At 36.4% G+C, this 20,080-nt stretch overlaps 1 protein-coding gene across 5 annotated transcripts in view; it reads right to left on the bottom strand.

Moving 5' to 3' along the window:
* The window catches only part of NPAS3 (neuronal PAS domain protein 3), a 607,981-nt gene that overhangs the window by 418,114 nt on the left and 169,787 nt on the right, over positions 1-20,080 (bottom strand). For 3 of the 5 annotated variants that reach the window (XM_074149301.1, XM_074149303.1, XM_074149302.1), the window contains exon 2: positions 7,697-7,941. In XM_074149301.1, coding sequence (XP_074005402.1) covers positions 7,697-7,941 — 245 coding nt within the window. Of the gene's footprint in view, positions 1-7,533; positions 7,585-7,696; positions 7,942-20,080 lie in introns of all 5 variants that reach the window. The other 2 variants (XM_074149299.1, XM_074149300.1) reach the window with 1 other exon arrangement.

Raw genomic sequence — 20,080 nt, 5'->3', positions numbered from 1 at the left:
ATTATTATATATGTTCCAAACATCATTGTAATTTGTAAATTTTAAATCAGCACTTATGCCATGTTACTCCCAGTTAGTTGATGATCATAGCCAGAGTGGTTTCTGCAGAAAACCACAGAAACTTCTTTCTTAATAATAACTTTCACTTCAATCTGCTTTCCAAGATCAATCAGTTATACAGTTAATTTGTTTACCTTGGTTCTTCCAGTATTTTAAAACTATAGTTCTTATCACTTACACCTTCCAAATACTTCAGTATACAATGCTAACTAGTCCTGGTTAACTGGACTTCACATTTCAGTCAGCAAAGCTGGGTTTGCTTTATGAGAATTACTTTCCATTTATCCATGTTTGTTGAAAAAAATATACGCTCTTACTTTTATTCCTTTACTGGAGGAGTTTTCCCAATATTTTGCCTACGACCGCTTTAAGGCTAAGACAGCTCAGTACTGCAAACTTCACAACACCAGCACTGATGCTGAAAATTGTATCAGGCTGATATCAGAGGTATCCCGATCCTTGTCTGAAGAGCACATAAAAGACAATTTATTCATCAGTTCTGGAATAACTGAGAAACACTGTAAGCTGGGATTCAGGATAATGATGCCCAAGAGCTTCAGAGTCACTTGCTCATACTGTGGCAGGTGACCTATCAAAGCAACACAGAACAGTGGCAACCACAGTGGGGCAATGCCAGTGGATATTACTGAAACGTCAGGGGTTTCCCCGCTCTGTTGGGAAGATCTGCTTTTTTTGGCATATCTAAGAATTATACCCTTTTGTTTTTCAAGTATTTTTAAAGTTTGATTCAGACACTAAAGAAAGATCTCGTTTCCCCAGCAGAAAAGACAGAGGTAGAATTCATCGCGTATGACTCAAACACAGAGCAGGCAGTTCTTGGAGCCTCACGCTTGGGACTCCAGAATTTGGATTCCAGCCACAGAATGTTTTTGCATGAGGAGCCTGAGGGAGAAGCAAGGAGGAACTAACAAGACAACAAAACCCACAATGAGCTATAATAATCCTTTTTTGATTAAGAAGATATGATACAGAATCGTAGAACTATACAATCATTTAGGTTGGAAAAGATCTTTAAGATCGAGTCCAGCTGTAATCCTAAACACTGCCACATCCTACAAACTATGAACTCTGACAGCAGAATTCTCCTCCCCAAGGTTTTGCATTGTTGATGACTATGATTGCGTATGCTCCCTGAACACTGCTGTCAACAGTAACCAGAACTATAAAGACCTGTAGAATGGATTCTGTACGGCCAAGCACTTAAAAGAAACCTGTATCAAACTCTCCTGCATTTGCTGCATCAGTAGAAGTTTTACTACACGTTACTGTAATGAGCATATACAGTTGCCAGAATTCTTCCCATTTCTAATACACATTAAACCAATTTTTCTTTAATTTTTCTAATACTGCTAGATTTTTCCTTAATGTCTCTGCTCATCCTTGTCAACTTTCTGCACCTCAGACATTCCAGTTTATCTTAACTGCTACATATTTCCCTTTTATTTCTAAAGTTTTACATAAATAAACATACATCTTTTTTCAAGTTATTGGTTTTTCTTTCATTCTGAAAAAGCATGCAGTTATATAATTTTCAGGTGCATAGGATAATTTTTTCTTTAAGAGTTCTAGACAACTTGTATTCTAATTTTTCCATCAAAACTTTTCCTCACAATCAATTTCACACATAAGTTTCCCCATTAGGCAATTAGTCCCTCAAAAGCACCAAGTATATTGGTGGGCAACCTCCTCCATTTGCAGAGATTGAAAGCAATCAGGTCATGATCACTTGTCACTAGGCAACCACCAACTCCGAGTCCACTATTCAATTCATCTTATCTATCACAATGAGATTCAAACAGAGCTATCTCATTTTGGGTTCTATATCTTTCATACTAGAAACCATCAATAATTCTCACAAAGAACATTAATGTTTTACCACTGACTGTCTGAAATTTCCAGCACTCATTTCCTACATTCAAACAACACCTAATTCTCTTTTTCTTTAACCTTTGTAATAGGTTGACGACTAAGTTGCCTACTCCTATGGCTGCGCTGCCCCTACGGCCACAAACAGGTTTACAATGGATAGACATTATGTTTACGATCAGTGTTTGATTCTGGTATACAGTCAGAGCACTTTATAGTGGCCTACACATAAACAGGAATCAGATTCTCATAAGAATAAGAAAAGTGCCTGCAAGAAGGGAGAAATAAATTCCAGGGCTATCAAGAATTCTCCAGCACAAGAGAAATTCCACACAAAGCGAGATGGCCAGATTCAGAGACCCTTTTCCTAACAAGCAATACTGCTGATTCATCTGCATTATGTTTTTTTCATTTGATTGACCTTTTCATGTCCAACAATGAAAACCAAAGTCTTCGGCCACAAACACTGAGCAATAAAATAATTCTTATTTCTTTGTCCCTATAGATGGTTTCCCTGAGACAGAATCGTGTAGTGGCTCAGAAGAGAAGGTTGGTCTTAGTGGAAGGATTGTGTGGTTTGGCAGGGAAAGGCTTGTACTACCTTGCATCTCCTGCTCAGAAGACAACACTCAGCTTAAAATAGAAAAGGCTAACAACAGGTAATGTTATTTAAAGGGTTTCCACAATGATATCATTTAGAAGAGAACCACTTATTTATCTCTTAAAAATGCATACATATCCAGCATAAAAATTATTAGAAAAAGGTATTTAAATTAATGAAAGTAATCCCACTTGACATTTGGGATAACAATTACCATAGTTTCCAATTATCATTATTGCTCATTTTCTTTCCCAGAGAATTCAAAGTGCTGGATTTATTTCCTCATCCCCAAGTTTCATAGTATGATAAGACATCAAGTTCATTTTCAACCTGTACTTACATGTTTTGTTTATGCTGATAATGGATCCTTTGAAAAATATGCCAGTTTGAAGGAAACAGGTGTAATTTTGTTTTAAGGCATAATTTTTCTTCTTGGCATAATTTTTCTTCTTGTGATTATAAAAAAAAAATAAATTTATTTCATTACCAATGCAGAATTGAAGTAACATTGAATGCCTTATTGCAAGCAACATGTCAGAGTCATCTTAGTTAGACTGGACAAGAACAATTTGGACAAGAAAATTCAGTTCACCACAAACACTTTTGACAGCATCCGATTTATTTTCATACTGATATATACTAATTCCAGAACACAGATGTGTAAAACTACCTAATTGCAGAACATGCAATGCTAAAAGTAGAGATGGCTAAACAAAAAGTGACATTCTTCACGCAACCTACTAGTCGGTCAGTGCTATTTACTGAAGTCCTGTTCACTCCTCACCTAGAATCTCTCATTCACCTCTTCTCTTACAGCAGAAGATAAGTAAGATTATTTTACTTATGTAACGTAAAATGTTAAAAATTGGCTTTAAAAAAAAACTCACAAGAAACCCACTTATAACTTGAGATTGGGGATAGTCCCACAATTACTTTTTTCAATCAGACAAAAGCCATGCCCAAAGTTGTCTTAGGTATGCTAATTTCCATATGTCATGTCATTCACCAAGAAATCAGACTCCTGACCTTGCACAAACACTAGTATCTCTGAAGACAGAAATGAACACCTCACTTCCACTAAAAAAGAATGCAAAACTAATAACTATTTTGATATTATCATGGCAAATTTCCAGGACGAGTTTGCAAAATTTGGCACAGACTACTGGGTTGCTGCTTCAAAAGAAACAGAAATGGCAAATGGTGGGAACTCTTGTTCAAGACAAAGAGACATGAGCCTTCTTTTTATAGTGAGGGTGGTTCCAAGTCAGTACCAGTGTCCTAAAGATCACCCAAAAAGGAAATACATGGCATGACTTTACATCAGCCAAACATATTCAACGCACCAGAGAACATCACAGTGCCTCACACTCCTCCTCTCCCTTCCTCTCTTCACTTGAAAAATAGGAAGAAAATATGGCTTGGTAGGAACACCTATGAAATAGCAGAGAAGAACATAAAAAGCTGCGTGACCTTTGAATGCTTTCAGGAACAGGCTGTGCTAAAAAATATAAAGAAATTTGTAGTCAATCATTTGAAGACTATATTCCAAAATATGAAGGTTCTCACAAGAGTTTGGTGTTGGAAAAGGACTACAGGCCCTGGTATGGGTCAGCAACCAGAACGCACAAAAGGACTTCAAGTGCCATGCCATGTAAAGCACTACTTACTGGCTGAACACACAGTATATACCTTAACAATACTTCTATTACCAGATCAGAACTTTCAGAAAACTTATCTTTGAGTGCAAAAAATTGATCTGCAGCTCTTTTACTGTTCTCGTCAGAACATACCCCTTAAATACTGGCCATCAAACAAAGACTTTTGGAGGGATGGAAACAGAGGAGAATAGTACTGTTATTCATAATATATTGTGTGTAGTAAGCAAAGAACAACAATTTTATTCCTACTTACTCTAAAGAACTTTATCATTCTTTTCTGTCATATGAAAATCATGACCTGGTCTTCAGGAACTGGAATCTTTAAACTCATCTGCTGCAAGTTTTGTGTGTATTTGTTTACAAGGACTCATACTCCCTACGTACAGAAAACCTTAGACAATGTACTCAAAAATTGACTGAAGTCTGCTGTATTAGAAGATGGAAAATTTATCCATTTTTAGCAAATGTCAAATCATTGGCTATTGCTTTTAAGATTAATAAAAGAATATAATGGTTTCTAGATAGCCTCTAAATAAAGATTACTATGAATGGAGAAATGATTTACCAATAGTCACCACAATGAGATTTCTTTAAAGGTTACAATCATCAGTTATTTAGCTGAAACACTGCTGAGAATGCCTGGTCATTTCTTGAATAATGCATAATGTTCATTGTAGATTTGATCTGCATTACAACAATACAGATATTTCTAAAATAATGGAGAAAACTATCTGTTACTTTCCAATTGCTCAAGATATTTCCATGAAGTAATTGACTCTGAAAATATTATATGGAGTTACCTGAGTGTTCATTTGCAAGCACAACTTGTAGTGATCGCTACACAACAGGCATAAGAAAACAAACTCATCAGCCTTTATAGACTTTTAAGAAAAGCTGTGATAAATTCATGGCAGAGTAAAGGACCTTCCTGAAATACGAAATTAAAATGATTAAAGTGCTGTACAGTACTGGGGGAAAAATTTAAAATTAAGCTTTGAGATTTAATTATTAACACAAGAAGACCAACACATTTGGGGGAAGAAGGAAAAAAAGAAAAAAAAGTAAGCTGTTGCCTACACAACATAAGTACTTCTCATATAATTTTCCAAATACCTTTAAGTCTATTCAGAAGATTGCTTGGGCACGCACAAAATATAATGTCTAGTGTTTTATTGTAGGATTATCAACTATACTTCACATGAAGCTGCAAGCTATTTATGTGAGCTTGTTTATCCATGTGAACTTCTTCAAGGGCAGCAAAAAGCGACCTTAATAAATGAAAATGAATTTCTTTTGATGTAATTTCATGAATGTTTGATCGGAGTGTATTAACAGGTTTCTATGTAGAGAGAACTGGTGAAGTAATAAAATATACCTGTACTATACAGTTAAACCTGCTTATGAGGAATTCTTATACAATGAAACACTGTTTCATCAAGCATTATTTCGCTATACTAACACGCAAATAATGCAATCCTAGTTACTATAAAGCTAAAAAGTCAAACAGGGGGAGGAAAAAAAAAAAAAAAGGCAAAAATCCTTCCTCAGCTCCCCCACACCCCTTATGCCTAGAGGAATGGAAACTATATCACCAGACATGGAGGAGCAGGATTATTACATCAAATAGGGTGAAAAGGTATTAAATGTTTACCTAGGTTTTTTTATAGGGAAAAGTGCATTAATCTAGGCCAGACTATTTATGCTGTTGTCCAGGAATAAGCTTTCATTCTCCCTTAAAATTCTTTTCTTCATTAGAATCTTTGCACAAAAAAGAAGCTTCACTATTCAGGTATATAGTCCACAAGAGGATAATGAAAAACAGATCCCAGATACTCTGAAAACATACAGAGAGTTCTGCAGAGATCAGACCTACCATAATACAGGACAGGTTGTAGAAGCACTGTATGTCTGCTAGCTACAGGAATTTTGGGAAGAATTATTTATTTTAGCAGACAGATCATAGATCGCACAGCAGAATCCACTCTACATCCACCTTGAAATACTGTTTAATTGCCTGAGAATAAACTCTCATCCTGAAAAAATGGGGAACATTTGCATATTATATCAGAAGCCTGATGAACCATGTTATACTCATGCTCTGGATGATGCAATTATTACCTTTTTTTTTTTCCTCCATGAAAATTATATATAAAGTGGCAGATAATATAAATGAAATTCATGAAATGACGCAAATATGTCCTGCTACTAAATCATCAGCCAGAAAGTCCTTTGGTTTTTGCCCTCCATATCTATGTCCATCCATGGAAAATTATAATTTTCCTTAAATGATATTAATATCTTTAAACGCAAGAGCAGGTAAAAGCCCTATGCACCACCAATAACAGTAACCCTTCATGAGTAGCTGTGGGCTGATAAATAAGATTCTATTCCCCCTCCACCCTTAAAGATGGCTTTTTCTTTTGCCTCATGCTATATGCAGTCTATCTATTCTAGTGCAGATTAAGATTTTAAGTTTCATAACGTGTGGGAAAAAACCCCAAAACTGAAATTTTCAATCTCAAATCTCATATGCCTATGTCCAAAATATGTTTCCTCCAAAATGTGCGATCAGCAGCTAAAATAAAACTGGGTAGTCTTCTGTCCTGTCAAAGCCAGGACAACCACAATTCCTAGGTTTTGGTAACTTTAAGTTCTGCTAACGCAACCTGTTCCCCAATTTAAAATGCTTATCAGAGAGCAAGATCACACTTAGCTTCATTAGTAGTATGAGTAAAAAAAAAAAAAAAAAAAAAAAAAAACCACACCAAAAAACCCTCCAGTTTACAGAAGTCATTGGAAACTCTATTTAGGACCAACATGCAGCCAGCCTCTAAAAGAACTGTCTCATTCCTTTATTACCTGACTTTTTTCATGTCTAAAGCATTGATTTTGCTGCCCAACTGCTTGTTTGAACATGAAAAGAGGATGTTTATTATTGAAAACAGTCTATTTTGGCTGAAATGTTGATAGATGGCTACTGGCTCAGAAGTCAAAATAATTTCTGTACACGTTACAACATGATAAATAAAATCCTAGTCTCTAATCTGAAGATTTAAAAATTTGAATGTGATGCTCTCCAACTTCAGAAGTACGTGATTCTGCCTTTAAGGTTCAGCCAGAGAATTAAGAGATTGAGTCCTCAAATCAAGGAATAATGCCACACTCCTCTCAAACACTTTCTTATACAAAATACTAAAACAAAGCAACACAATCATTGCTAAATAACTTTAAACACTTTAGTCTATGCCACCCAGAAGGCTTACAGCTCTAATAGTTACATCAATAGGTTCGTTATTAAATAAAAAATAAATAAGAGGTTTATTTCACCTTCACATGCTGTCTTTCTCATGCAGACCTCAGATTTCCACATTTGTATCCCTTTAAAGGATTTGATATGCAGGGAAAGAAGAAAGGATGATGGTAAAAATTTCAATTTAGAGGTTACTAAAGGCTGCCATATTCCATACTATACAACATATTTACTCCATACCTTTTACTGATGTATTAGGTGGAGGTCCTTCCATTCTCAAGTTCCACGGAGGATCACCTTGATTAGCAAAGTCCCTCATTTTCAGATAGCTAATTGTAAGTCGGATGATGGATGCCTTGTCAAGCTGGCTGGTAATGGCTGCAGGCAGTGGCAACAACTTTGCCAACTCATAGAATTCAAAATTCTCCTTTCCCCGGCGAGAGCGAGCAGCATCTCGGGACTTTTCCTTCCTCAGAGCTTGTAAACTGAAAGAAAATAAAAAAGTAGTACATTCATCAATATTAGTGCTCTGTCACATTTAACCAATTTGCTTTTTCACGCTATACAGATTATCACATTTTCAAAATACTGTTTTGTATGGATGTACAGACTTCAGGATATATTTAATGGTACTCAAGTCTTTGAATGATTAAAACTAATGATAATATTTGAGTTTCACTGGTAGCCAACATACTAAGTAAGTACTCCTAACTCATTTCAGCTCCTTTCTTCTTAGCCTGCCCTTTCTTTTTCTGCTGTCAGTCACAAGAAAAGACTCCCAAGAATGCTGTGTACACGTGGGATTTTTCTGCATACATGCCATTGCTTGTCCTGACCCCTGTAACCCAATTTTGTCTAAATTTGTGCCAAATTCTGATTCCTGGGAAAAGGAGGTTAAAAGCAGATGACTGAAGCATGTGTCACCTCTGACAGGGGTTACAGTGCCGCCAAGATGACCAAACAGGTTGTAGAGTAGCTTCTGAGCCACAGAAGTTTAAGTCTGGCATAATAACGTAAACCTTTCTGAATTTCACGAAGCTGCTCTTCATGAGTTGTTCAGCTGTCCTGCTGCGGGAACAGCAACCGTTGTCAGAGGGTGAGCAAGCAGTTAATACAGTTATTATTGACTGCAATTCACTACCACGTGTGTCAGACTGACAACTTTTTGGTCAGAAAAGACTTTCTGCTTTACACTGAGCAGGTGGAAATGCAAAGATGTTCATTTAGTCCTGTTGCTTCAATGTATCCCGTGCTACTACCCATATGCAACACCTAAAGGTAATTCAGATTTTACTCCTGCGCTATTTGTTTAATTGGTGTAAAACTGCTGAATGCACATTGTGATGACAGCAGGTAACTACTGGGGTATTCTCCTCATCTGTCCCTGAAAACTCAAAGGAAACTCGAGTTTCCCAGCTTTGCAAGGGAAAAGGAATTAACTTTGTTGTTTCATGGTTTGGGGCAGACAAAGTACAGTACACTTTCCAAAAGATTAGGAGTCAATGTGCAGATAATACAAAGAATGGACATTGCCTCTTTTGTTTTTAAGGAGAGGTTTAAAACTTTTTTTTTTTTTTTTTGAGACGGAGTGTTCAAGTCAGGATATGATAAGCTCGACCATACCTCTGCTGCAGTGCATAGAGGTTGGTGCTGACGCTGGGGTTGGTGTCTGCCAGCCACTGTGTAAGGTGACTAGAAGCTGTTCTCGTCCCTCACAAAGTCTCCATTTTTCCTTTGTGTGTATTTATTAATTTGCTGGAGTTACAGCCACAATTCCATTAACTAGTCATTAGTTCACAATAGACAGAATTCAATGAGTGTAAAATGGAACAGCAAACGCTTCACTCAAGCTTCCACAACCCTTCCTGAAACCCCAGATTTTATCAATAAACAAATCATAAATCATAAAGAATGTAGGCACACAGATCTAATACCTCTTTAATACTGAGATCTCTGTTTATCTATCTTTCTAATTTGGAAATAGTTTAAACTACAGAGGTTCTCTTATTTTAATATTCTTAACCACCTGGCTGTCTCTGCCACCTCAGACTTGAAAGGGCAGATCAGCTGGGCCCCTAAAACACAATCCACAATCTCCACAATCCACAGTCTCCATCATACTTGCCTGAGAATGCTTAACAAATTATATTCCCTACACAATTCTATACTAACAGCAATTATATTTAAAAAGACAGCCTGGCTAAGAAATAGGGATGGTGAGATAAAGATATGTGAGGAAACTGCATGCCGTTATGCACAGGTAAAGATATGCCATCCTACTGAATCCCACACTAAAGTACACACTTGCCTTTATGAACTCTATATAGACTACTAGCAGCTAGATTTGCAAGTTATATTCCAGGAGAAAAGTACCTGAAAAATAAGATTCCACAATGCTTGTTGCAAATGCATTTGTGTCCAATTTCAAATTTTAAATACCTACCAAGATAGATGTGTAAAATCCTTTAAAATGTGCATTAAATATAGCTGATAGAAATAGTTTCTGTATATACAGAAACCTGGAAGCTGTGTGAACTGTCCAACTAATTACCCTATACAAGTTAAATACCTACAATGTTAACATACAGGAGAAGCAGGCAAGTGTCTCTGCTCAATTGCTTGCAAGTGAATGCTCATTTTCATGGCACAAGGGATGGCCTTCACTACTTGTGATCACACTTTTTTTCTCTAGAAGCCAAGTCTGATGACCTCAAGTCCCCAAATCAAGTTTGAGGAATCCAGAGGAGCTGAGGTTCTAGGTCTACTCTGAAAGTCTGCACCAACAGGTTCACTTTCTTTTCAAAGCACTTAATTATACCCCTATGTAAGAAAATGGCTTTTTGGAGATATCTAGTAAAACAAGTAAGAAACATTACAGATCCCAGCAACTTTTGAAACTGAAAAAAGTTAGAAACAAAATGATGATAGAATATCCCTTAGCAACACCAAAGACAGAATCCATGATTTACAAGTCCTGTACAGGGTTCAGGAGATGGCTGAAACTGAATAACATATTGCAATGTAAACTTATATAATGCATTACTGGATCACTAACAGTTTGCAATGGAAGCCAGTTAAGCTGAAAAGTGAGGCTACCTGTGTAAATAAACAGCATCCTTTGAAAGCCACCTACATGTATTCAAACTTTTACAATCAAAAAAATCCCAAAGGGATGGGGAGCTGATGTAATGGACATAACAAAGAAACTCCTGAGAAACGGTATTATCAATAACATGTTTTCCCTCCCAGCCATTTAGTATATTGTCATCAGGCTTCACTGAGTGACTCAACTCAAGGAGTTTGTAACATGTAGCACTCTCCTCTTGGCATCAGTGCATTAAGCTAAATTTAGGAACGACATCTGTTGAAATTTACATGGAAGTTCTAATTTCTACTCTACATAATTCCACTAGGGAAACACACTTGTAGTGTCGGACACTGCAGTTATGCTGATACAATGGGTCCTTTATTTGGGAGCAGTGATTTCCTCAGCAGGATGCAGGAATTCATTAGATATGACCTAAACATCACTGTTGATCCTTTCTGGCACCTGTGATTCTGATAGGCAACATCAGCTTCTTTATCAGATGCTCTTAACAGAGCTAAGTACTGGCACCGATAATCCCAAGAAGATGCTAGAAGAGATGGGTGTGAAGCTCACAAAAGGAAGCAGTGGTGCTAACACATGACATTGGGATTAGAGGTGGTTCCTGGTAACATAAATGAACTTGCTAAAGTATCAGGCTGCAAAAACTCAGAAATACCTGCAGGCTGTCCCACTAATGAGGAAAAAGAAGTGTGGGAAACTATACTAAGTGTATTTCAAAAATATTCAGAAACACCAAGAAAGCAAGCATCACACACGTAAGAGCTCTTACATGACAGAAAGGGTCCCCCAACAGACAAACAAACCTACATACACTATCCACAGTACCAAGAAGTAACAGTGGGAAATAAATATTGCTCCCTCTTTGCCTTCTGTGGAAAAGGAAGGAGCTCAGATAATCAGATCGGAGTGCATCACTGTACAATATCAAAGGATGATGTCATCATACAATGGCAAAACTTCACGTGTTCCTTTAAGAAAGTACCTCTCAAAGAATTTTCTTATACAGAGTCCGCTAAAGAAGACAAAGCGGTTTCCAGTCAGTAGCTCCTGATAATTCTGAGATGCAGTAACATATAAACAGGATATTTAATGGCTAGAACACTAATGCTATTTTAGATAGTAGGTTTCTAAAATATATATTATTTTTCCTTTTAGAGTCTTTCCAGATGGACTGATATAAAGGAGATCTGGCTTTTACAGATGAAAGGGTACAATAAATACTACCATATAATTTTAAAATGGTGTACACAACATTTCTAAAGTAGATTTTCTACTGAAGACACAGCAGATGCAGAAGACATGATAATATGGTGTTGCATAAAAGTTTTATTGGTACTCATAACTCACCTGTGATTTCATTGTGCTTGTGGTCATTCCAGGCTTAACCTGCTTCATATTTTATTTCACATCATTTTATGTATTTTATATTCATAAGCGTATACACACATCCATACCTATGTGCATACCCACAACCTCCACGTGTCTGACAGATCATCATCTGTCACTTTAAAGATGGGACAATCACAGCTCCTAATTTTTGTAGCATATAATGGCAATCAAATATGTTACAGCATATCAACAGATGCACTGACCTACATTAGCAAGGATTTTTTAGCATATCAATACCTCGCTTCTGTGTCTCAGTTTGGGTGGTAAAAATCAGTGAAATAATTTAATTCCTTGAGTTTGCATTTTGAATGAAAACAGGGGAATGGTTGTGGTTACAAATAAATATTTCTGTCTGCAATTTGAAAATATAGCTTGGAAGCAGATATGTTGTAGACTTGCCTAGTTTTAGAAAGGCAGCTCGCATTTACATTTCACCTACACTCTTCCCTTAAACCTCACACAGGCAAGACCCCCAAAGCAAGGCTTCTCAGAGATGTCAGTCTCCCGCTGCTCAGTCCCACATAACAGCACCAGTGAGGTTTTACGGTAGCGTCACTGTACTTGTCATAAATAGAGATTGGATTGGGGGCGATGGCCATAAAGCAAGGTTTGAGGGACAGACAGGCTGCTGAGCTCCAGATATAAGGGCTCCAGCCAACGGACAGCTTGTCTGCAGTGCGCCGTCATAGTTTTTGCTCATTTTCATTAACTACAAGCAGAGAAGTATGGCAAACTCTCACAAAGGATACACAGTATTTTTGATAATTCTATTGAAATCCTCCCTGATTTCAGGAGAAACTTTACAAGCCCAACGGTATACCAGAACAGAGCGCTGCTTCTGGTAATACTAAACAATATCATACTTGTTAATTCAGCTGTTATCAACCACTAGTGAATTTCTTAAGCCTCTAACAACAATATGGATTAGTAGCCGCAAAACCAGACACAGGACAACAAAAACACTTAACAACATCTAATAATGTTTATAACAAGCTTTATAGAGAATGAAGCAATATGTGCATGTGTGTATTTTTATATTAGTCTAGTCTTTTAAATACAAGGATCAAAAGGTCCGCTATAAATATTACCCAACTCTCCAACGGCCGTAGTCAGATGGATGTTATATCTATTTCACATAAAAGAAATCAGATATATGGAAAGGATGTGAAACATTAGAGCACATAATGAATCTGTGGCCAAAAAAAATGGACTGGAGTGAAGTGCTCCAACCCCATCAACACCCTGAAAGAGACTTTCAATGATGTACGTCCATCTGTGTACATTGTTTTCTAATATAAAGAACAGAAGAATGCTTACTTGCTACTGAGTTTAGTCGTATTATTACATAAGGGAATAAATGTATGTTGCTCCTGAGTCCACAGGTGTGCATTTGTGCAATTCTGTACACTAGAAAGACTCTCTTATTTGTTCCTACTTTGTTCTATGTTAATATGACATGACATACTATTGTCATACTTTGGTCATTTTTATATTTATATCAACTTTAGACGCCTTCCTCTTTTTTTTAATAATCTATTTACATCATTTCTGTATTCATATCAATGCAATGTAGTGGATGAGTATGACAATTTAACTAATATGAATGTTTATACATTCTAATCTATTACTGGAATAATCTACGCATCTAATTCCCTCATTTAGCCACATTCTTTAAGAGAATCTTTTCTGGGCCTTCAAGCTGACCAGTGCAAACAACTAGGGCAGTTAAGCCCATTTATAACAACAGATACATAGAAAAGCTGACTCTTAATGCCTGGGTAATTCATTAAGTTAATGTGCAAGTCCACCTATAGGTGGCCACCCATAGACCATGTTCTGGCCTATAAATATCTGGTTTCATTTAACTGATCTAACAGGACAATTACACTTAATTAGAAGTTCAAAGAATGGAATAGCATCAATATTGAAATGACCTAATTATTTGGAATACTTATTTATTTTGCTTCTATGTAACTCTTCTTATGCCTGAGTTTTTCAAAAATGTTTGTTAATAGTGACATCTCAAAAATAGCGTGCAATGCAAATGAATATTCATCTGAACAGCAGTGAACATTTTCAGACTCCAAAAAAAAAAAGATTTAGACTGGGGGAAAGATGGAGGAAGTAAAGGAGAGTAACCTGCACTACATAATTGCACATACTGCAGTTGAAAAGTCCAGTCTAAAAAGTTAAGTATCATCACTGGTGGCAGCAGGAGCCTAAAGCCTCCTATTGTCAAGGTTTTTCATCATTTTTCTGTTTTTCTAAATGTTATGCTCTAGAGAGCTCACAAATATGCCTGAAACCGGTTATTTTTTCAGTATAGTAGATACAAGTGAGTTTAAAAGAATGAAGCAAGAGCTAACGTTCCTGTAGACGTGAATTAAAAGAAAAAAAAAAATCCTCTCCGACTTCCTAAGACTAACTCAATTAGTTCTGAAAAATTGATACTGAAAATATGTTAATGTTTACCTCTAATTTATACACAGTATTTTGCTAGCTTTGGGTATTTTTGAGACAGTTTTTTGACTTGATGTTTTCTCCCTTTCTTTGCTTTACTTTTTTTTTCTGCTGTCCTATTCACAGACTTCCTTTTCACACAGATTGTTTCTGAACTGAGTACAAGAACTTCAAGACTAATAAAAAACAGTTATGCTGTTTAAAAGAGAAGAGTACTTTTGTGAGGGTAGAACCTCCAAAAAAGAGTAAAGAAGGCAAATCAAAAGCCACATTAAATTTTACCTTCTTCTTTCTTTTTTAAGTACATCTGAGAAGTCAGGCGGCAGATTTTTATGGATTTTTCTACTTGTTTGCTTAGGAGACCCGAACATTGCTCAGTCTCACTATTTATCAATTAATCTAGCATGCAGCCTCAAAGGAAAAAGGTCGACCTGTATTAAAAATTCATCCATCAAAAATTCATCAAAGACTTCAGCATTTTAACTCGTGAACCTTTGAACACCTGCATATTTGTCAGATCTGCGGTCATAGTTAACTGGAATCTATAGTTACTACAGTATCTATACTTGCTCTGACATGAGCTGCATGAGGAGACTTTCAGGTGAAAGTGCAGTACATAACCTAGTGAGCCACACTCCTTCCTCAAACTGTTCTTGTTAACAGACAAGGGATATCTGACAACTGACCAAGTTCAAACACAGTCAAATCAGACCTTTCCAACCAGCAAACACTTTTCACAGGTGTTCATTTTTGCTACACCACAAATATTACTGTTCTTACAGGGCAAAAGTTTGCTAAAAATGTAAACGAAACCATTATCTGACATTAACTTCAATGACGTAGTCCACCAATTGAAGCCATTTAATGCTGTCCAAGAAAAAATAAGGTTTTCAGAAGACTTTTCTTTAATGTGTGAAGAAAGCTGTATAGTATATGCTGGAAGTTAAAGCTGGAACCTTCAAGTTCAAGGTAAAAACTCTGCTGCTTAACTAATGCACTGCTCATAGCTGTCATCATTAATTTATGTTAGCCTCTGTAAACATCAAGAGTATAATAGGCCAATTTCACAACTAAATATAGATGCACATTTTGCCCTTATATAAATGGCAGATTGCTGCTGTAGATCATCACTGCAGCAACACGTCAGTAAAGATGCACTGTTTGATGGTCTGATGCTCACACAATATATAAAACCAGTTGTAATGGTTGTTTGGAAGCAAAGTGTAACATAGCAGCAAAATTTCATTTGTTCCACAAACTCAGGATATATTAAGCTTGGCTGACAAAGACTGTTTGATGTGCTAAATCAGTTTGACCTTCATTTTTGCTTTATATTTCTCATTTAACACATGAAATGACCATTATTTTTTCACTACATAGGAAAATACCACAGAGCTAGTTTCTATTAAAAAGCCTCTTTTCCTTGTAGATAGCAGAAACACATTTTGCCAAATGTGCTTTAACAATTATTGTAAAAATAATGTGCAACTTATGAAAAAAATAATACCTGTATTAACCCAAGCTTTCTATTATATCAGTGAGACTTGAGTTTGCTTTTTAGAGATTGTGGTTTGACAGAAAAGGTTTCTTTTCTTTTATTTTCAATATGTAAACATGGTTCAAGGAAAAGGTTTCTGTGTGCTTGAACTAATCATTACATTTAATGTTTTATCACAAATAAGCACCTTTGTTGTAACGTTTAAATAACAGGATTTACTTCCAAAGTGAGTCATTAGAACATAATAATAGGAATCTGGCAGGTTTTTAAGGATTCCAAACTCGCCACCCTGCACAATCTTTTAAAACTAATGTACACTTTGATACAGCAACAATTAAGTGAGCTGTGATACACCAGTTCAAACCCAAACTCTACAACAAGAAAACACTAGTGTTTTGATCTTTTTTTCTTCCAATGTTGAACTAAGCAATTGCCAGCCTCGTGATAATAGAGAAACTGCAGTTTTATCAAGCAATTTTGCAGCACCCAATAAACAGCACTTTACCTTGGAGCAACTTGTACATTTCACACCTTAAATTTCTATTTACCAAATCAGCTAATCACTTCACAATTGAACTTCTCAGAACAAAAAATTATCAATTAAAGTGGTTGAAACTCCTGCAAATTATCATTTAGGAATGAAGTAATTGCTTTCATCAGGGCAGAAAAGCCCGCCAGAACAGAAATGTCACTTCAGATTAGTGTTCTCACTCCTGAAGCTATGGATGACACAGCTGATATAAGACTAAATGCCAAGACCAATCAATTGCTTTTGTGGCTCTGTTCTGAGCTGCTGTAAAAGGGGCCATTTTCTAGGATCTACTCTTCATTATAGTAAATGCTATCTCCTTGGTAACATAATTCCATTTCTCATAAATTCCGTCTGAGAGCATTGTCCTAACAATGGATGTTTGTGGAAAAGAATGCTGTTGGTTTAATGCAAAGAAATTAAGTGTGAACGGCTGTCAAAGTACTATAGTTTGCTTGTTCTTAAACATAAATTGAAGTCTTTACATTAAAAACAGAATACTTTGGCGGAAATGGATGTTCTGAACAAGTGTAATATATTGCATTTGCAAGTAGTGTGTTTCTGATTGAGAGTTTAGACTTTTTTTGTATACCTATGTTCTGTCTATAGTGGGCACACTCGTCCCTAGCAGAGATTTGTCAGTTTAAGAGAGAGTAGATAAACACTCCACTTATTTCACAGCAGTGCAGTTAGGAAATGTGAAACTGCGGAAGAAAACATGGTCTCATTATCATATGACATGCTATTTGTTAGCAGACTCATCTGGGTATAAAAGCCTTCTTTGAACTGAGCCCTTACTGGAAATATCTGTATTTCAATTTGTATTGTTCAGCTTCCTAAAATACTAAGAATCTGAGTTATGGTCTCCAATTAAAAGGATATCTGAGAAGCTAATTTGGTGGAACAGCAGCAATTTCCTGCACTGCTCTCCTCATGACTGAAGTTTAGAAACAAATTCAAGATTACAGATTTTCATTCAAAACAGGATGAAAAGTATTCCTCCTTCAATGAGCATAAGCAATTCCAATTAACAATAACAAGAGTTATGTGACAGGAGAATATATTACCGAATATGTAAAGAAGTAATTTATTCAGCATTAAGATGAAAAGTGCAATTTTACTGTAGTATTTCTATGGGTAACCAAAGAAATAGCACAGGTACGCTGTTGCCAGACTGTGACTATAGCCCTGAATGTTGGCAATCGCACAAATATATGAAAAACTGCACCCATTATGTGATGTGGGGAAAACAAGAGGACAAGAGAGACATAAAGTCACTGCATGTCACATCTACCTGCTTGAAGTAAACACAGTACTTTAAATTGCAAAGCCAGATAGCATATTTGGAGAACCTGGACTATCTCGTATACCATATTAAATATGCTAGATAGTACAGAGCAGTTCAAATACAAGCTTTATCGTTTAGGATAAATAGCAGTTACTACATAAATAAATCAATCTGAAATGAAGAAACAGCATCCAAATTTCTGCTTATACTCCTTTTGTGAGTACTGTCTTTAAGAAGGAACACTTCAGATTAGGGGTTTTTGATCTGGTTCTGAATTAATATCTAAAAGAATAAGTAAACAGCTGCCATTTTCTTCACCTATGTCAGAGCTATTGCAGAAATTTTTGCTGGAACTTTTATATCAGCTACGTACATTATTTTCCATAATATTATTTTACCAGTAGTAGCTCTGGAATAAACAGCTGCACAGGTAAAAAAAAATTTTTTTTTTTTTTTTAATAAAAGCTGTGTCTGCACAAGGTAGTTTATCTATACCACGAAGTTTTACTACTCCCGAAAGGCCTAAGAGCACAATATTGCATTCAGACATCCCATGTTTGCTCTTTACAGATGACCTAAATAGGGATTTTGTTGGAGTTGGCTATGCTCTCTGTAACTATCTGCTCCAATTTAGTTCCCAGAGCCAGGAAAAAAATGGCAAGAATTCCACTCTCTTTCACTGCTGCCACATAAACAATCACTTGGTGGTATGTTCTCAATTTCTATTAATACCAAGACTCATTCTGAAGAAAATAACATACTTTATCTACCTTACCTTTATCTACACACTCTTAAAATTATCATTCTCATCATCTCATAATTCTCTTCTCCCCATCTGAAAGTTATGCTTACACTGATGGGTCTATGTCAAACATATGCATGTTGTAATTTCAAACCCTACCAATGGGAGTCTTGACAAGATCTTTTGTGAAGAAGCATTGAAGGAATATAGGATACACTGGCACTGTAATCCAAAGGAATGACTGCAGCTTATAGAGACACAACTGAGCTATCTTAAAACTGACAACAACATAACTTCAACAAGACAGAAAATGAGCTACATGACCATTGTCAGCCCTGTGTCCTGCATGTATTTTGCTGCCTTTGATAAAATCTGTACTGATAAAGAACATTCTGTCATTGATGCTCATGCTACCTACTTTAAAAATACGTCCAGCACATTAAAAAAAAAAAAGAAAAAAGTAAAAAAGTATGCAATAAACCAGCCTGGGTGGTGGTGTAGATACATCCGCTGAATGCTCAAAGCCAAGCAGTGCATGCAAAATTTTTCTTTTGCAGTCTTAGGAAGACCCTGATGCCTCTGCAAGTCTCCAGAAACTCACTGATGGATTTATTGAAGCTCATTTTTCCAGAAGCACGAGCTCCAATTTCCAAGGTGCAGCATTAACTGTTGAACCATTGCCTCAGTAGAGTATGAATGAACCGCAAGGCCATTCACACTTAGCCCCCTAGCTAGAACCTGGAGCAGTTTAGTATAAATTAATTTCAGTAGAGCACAAGACAGCAAGGATTTCACGAGCAGGTGTCTCTCTCACATGTACCACCAGTGAAATAAATGTAAATACTGCTTACGTATTCCAGGACAGGCTACAATCTCCACTGTCTTCCCTTGCAGAGGGACTATATGTACTTTCTATATAACCCTCTGGGACAAGTGACAGCTCTGTAACTGTCATGCAAACTCTGGTGAAGGACAGAAGAAGTTGGGTGAATGAAAAAGTCTGGTCAGAAGACAGTAATTCATCAAACAGGAAAGAGTGCAATCTTTAGGCCATCTGTTTTTTCAAGTCTAAAGTAATGGCTTAGATACCACCAGTAGTGTTGCAGCAGGGTATGAAGCTCTAAGAAACAAAAACAGACAAGCACATAGATTTGGACACAGAACAATGACTTAAAAACAAACAAAAAAAAAAAAAAAAAAAACAAACAAAAAATCCACCAACAGATCCAAAGCAATACACAAAACCACATCATACTTCCATAAATCAGTATTAACATGCATTTCCTAAGGCTGGCTTTCTACCTCCTACCTGTTTCTTGGGGGAATTAGGTTATACTTACATGCCCTTACTTCCTAAGGAACATCTAAGACTTGTCAAATACTGCAGAATCTCACAATTAGTTTAGCAAGAGGGAACCTTCCCCCAAACTTTAAGCAAAATGTCAAGGCAACCATATGTATGTTCTCACCAGCACACAACTAGCTTTATAGTTTACAGGTTAGTAAAAAACGCCTCATGAAGAAACATGTCACTGTCCACAGCGCTCCACAAGTCTCTCCTCAGCTCTAATTACAAACTTTCAGGTTTTATTAGATGTAAAAAGATAGT

This window comes from Numenius arquata, chromosome 6, assembly GCF_964106895.1.
Source record: "Numenius arquata chromosome 6, bNumArq3.hap1.1, whole genome shotgun sequence".
NCBI classification, from domain to species: Eukaryota; Metazoa; Chordata; class Aves; order Charadriiformes; family Scolopacidae; genus Numenius; species Numenius arquata.
The sequence above is the reverse complement of the archived record's forward strand: the minus strand, read 5'-3'. Positions and strand labels throughout refer to the sequence as shown.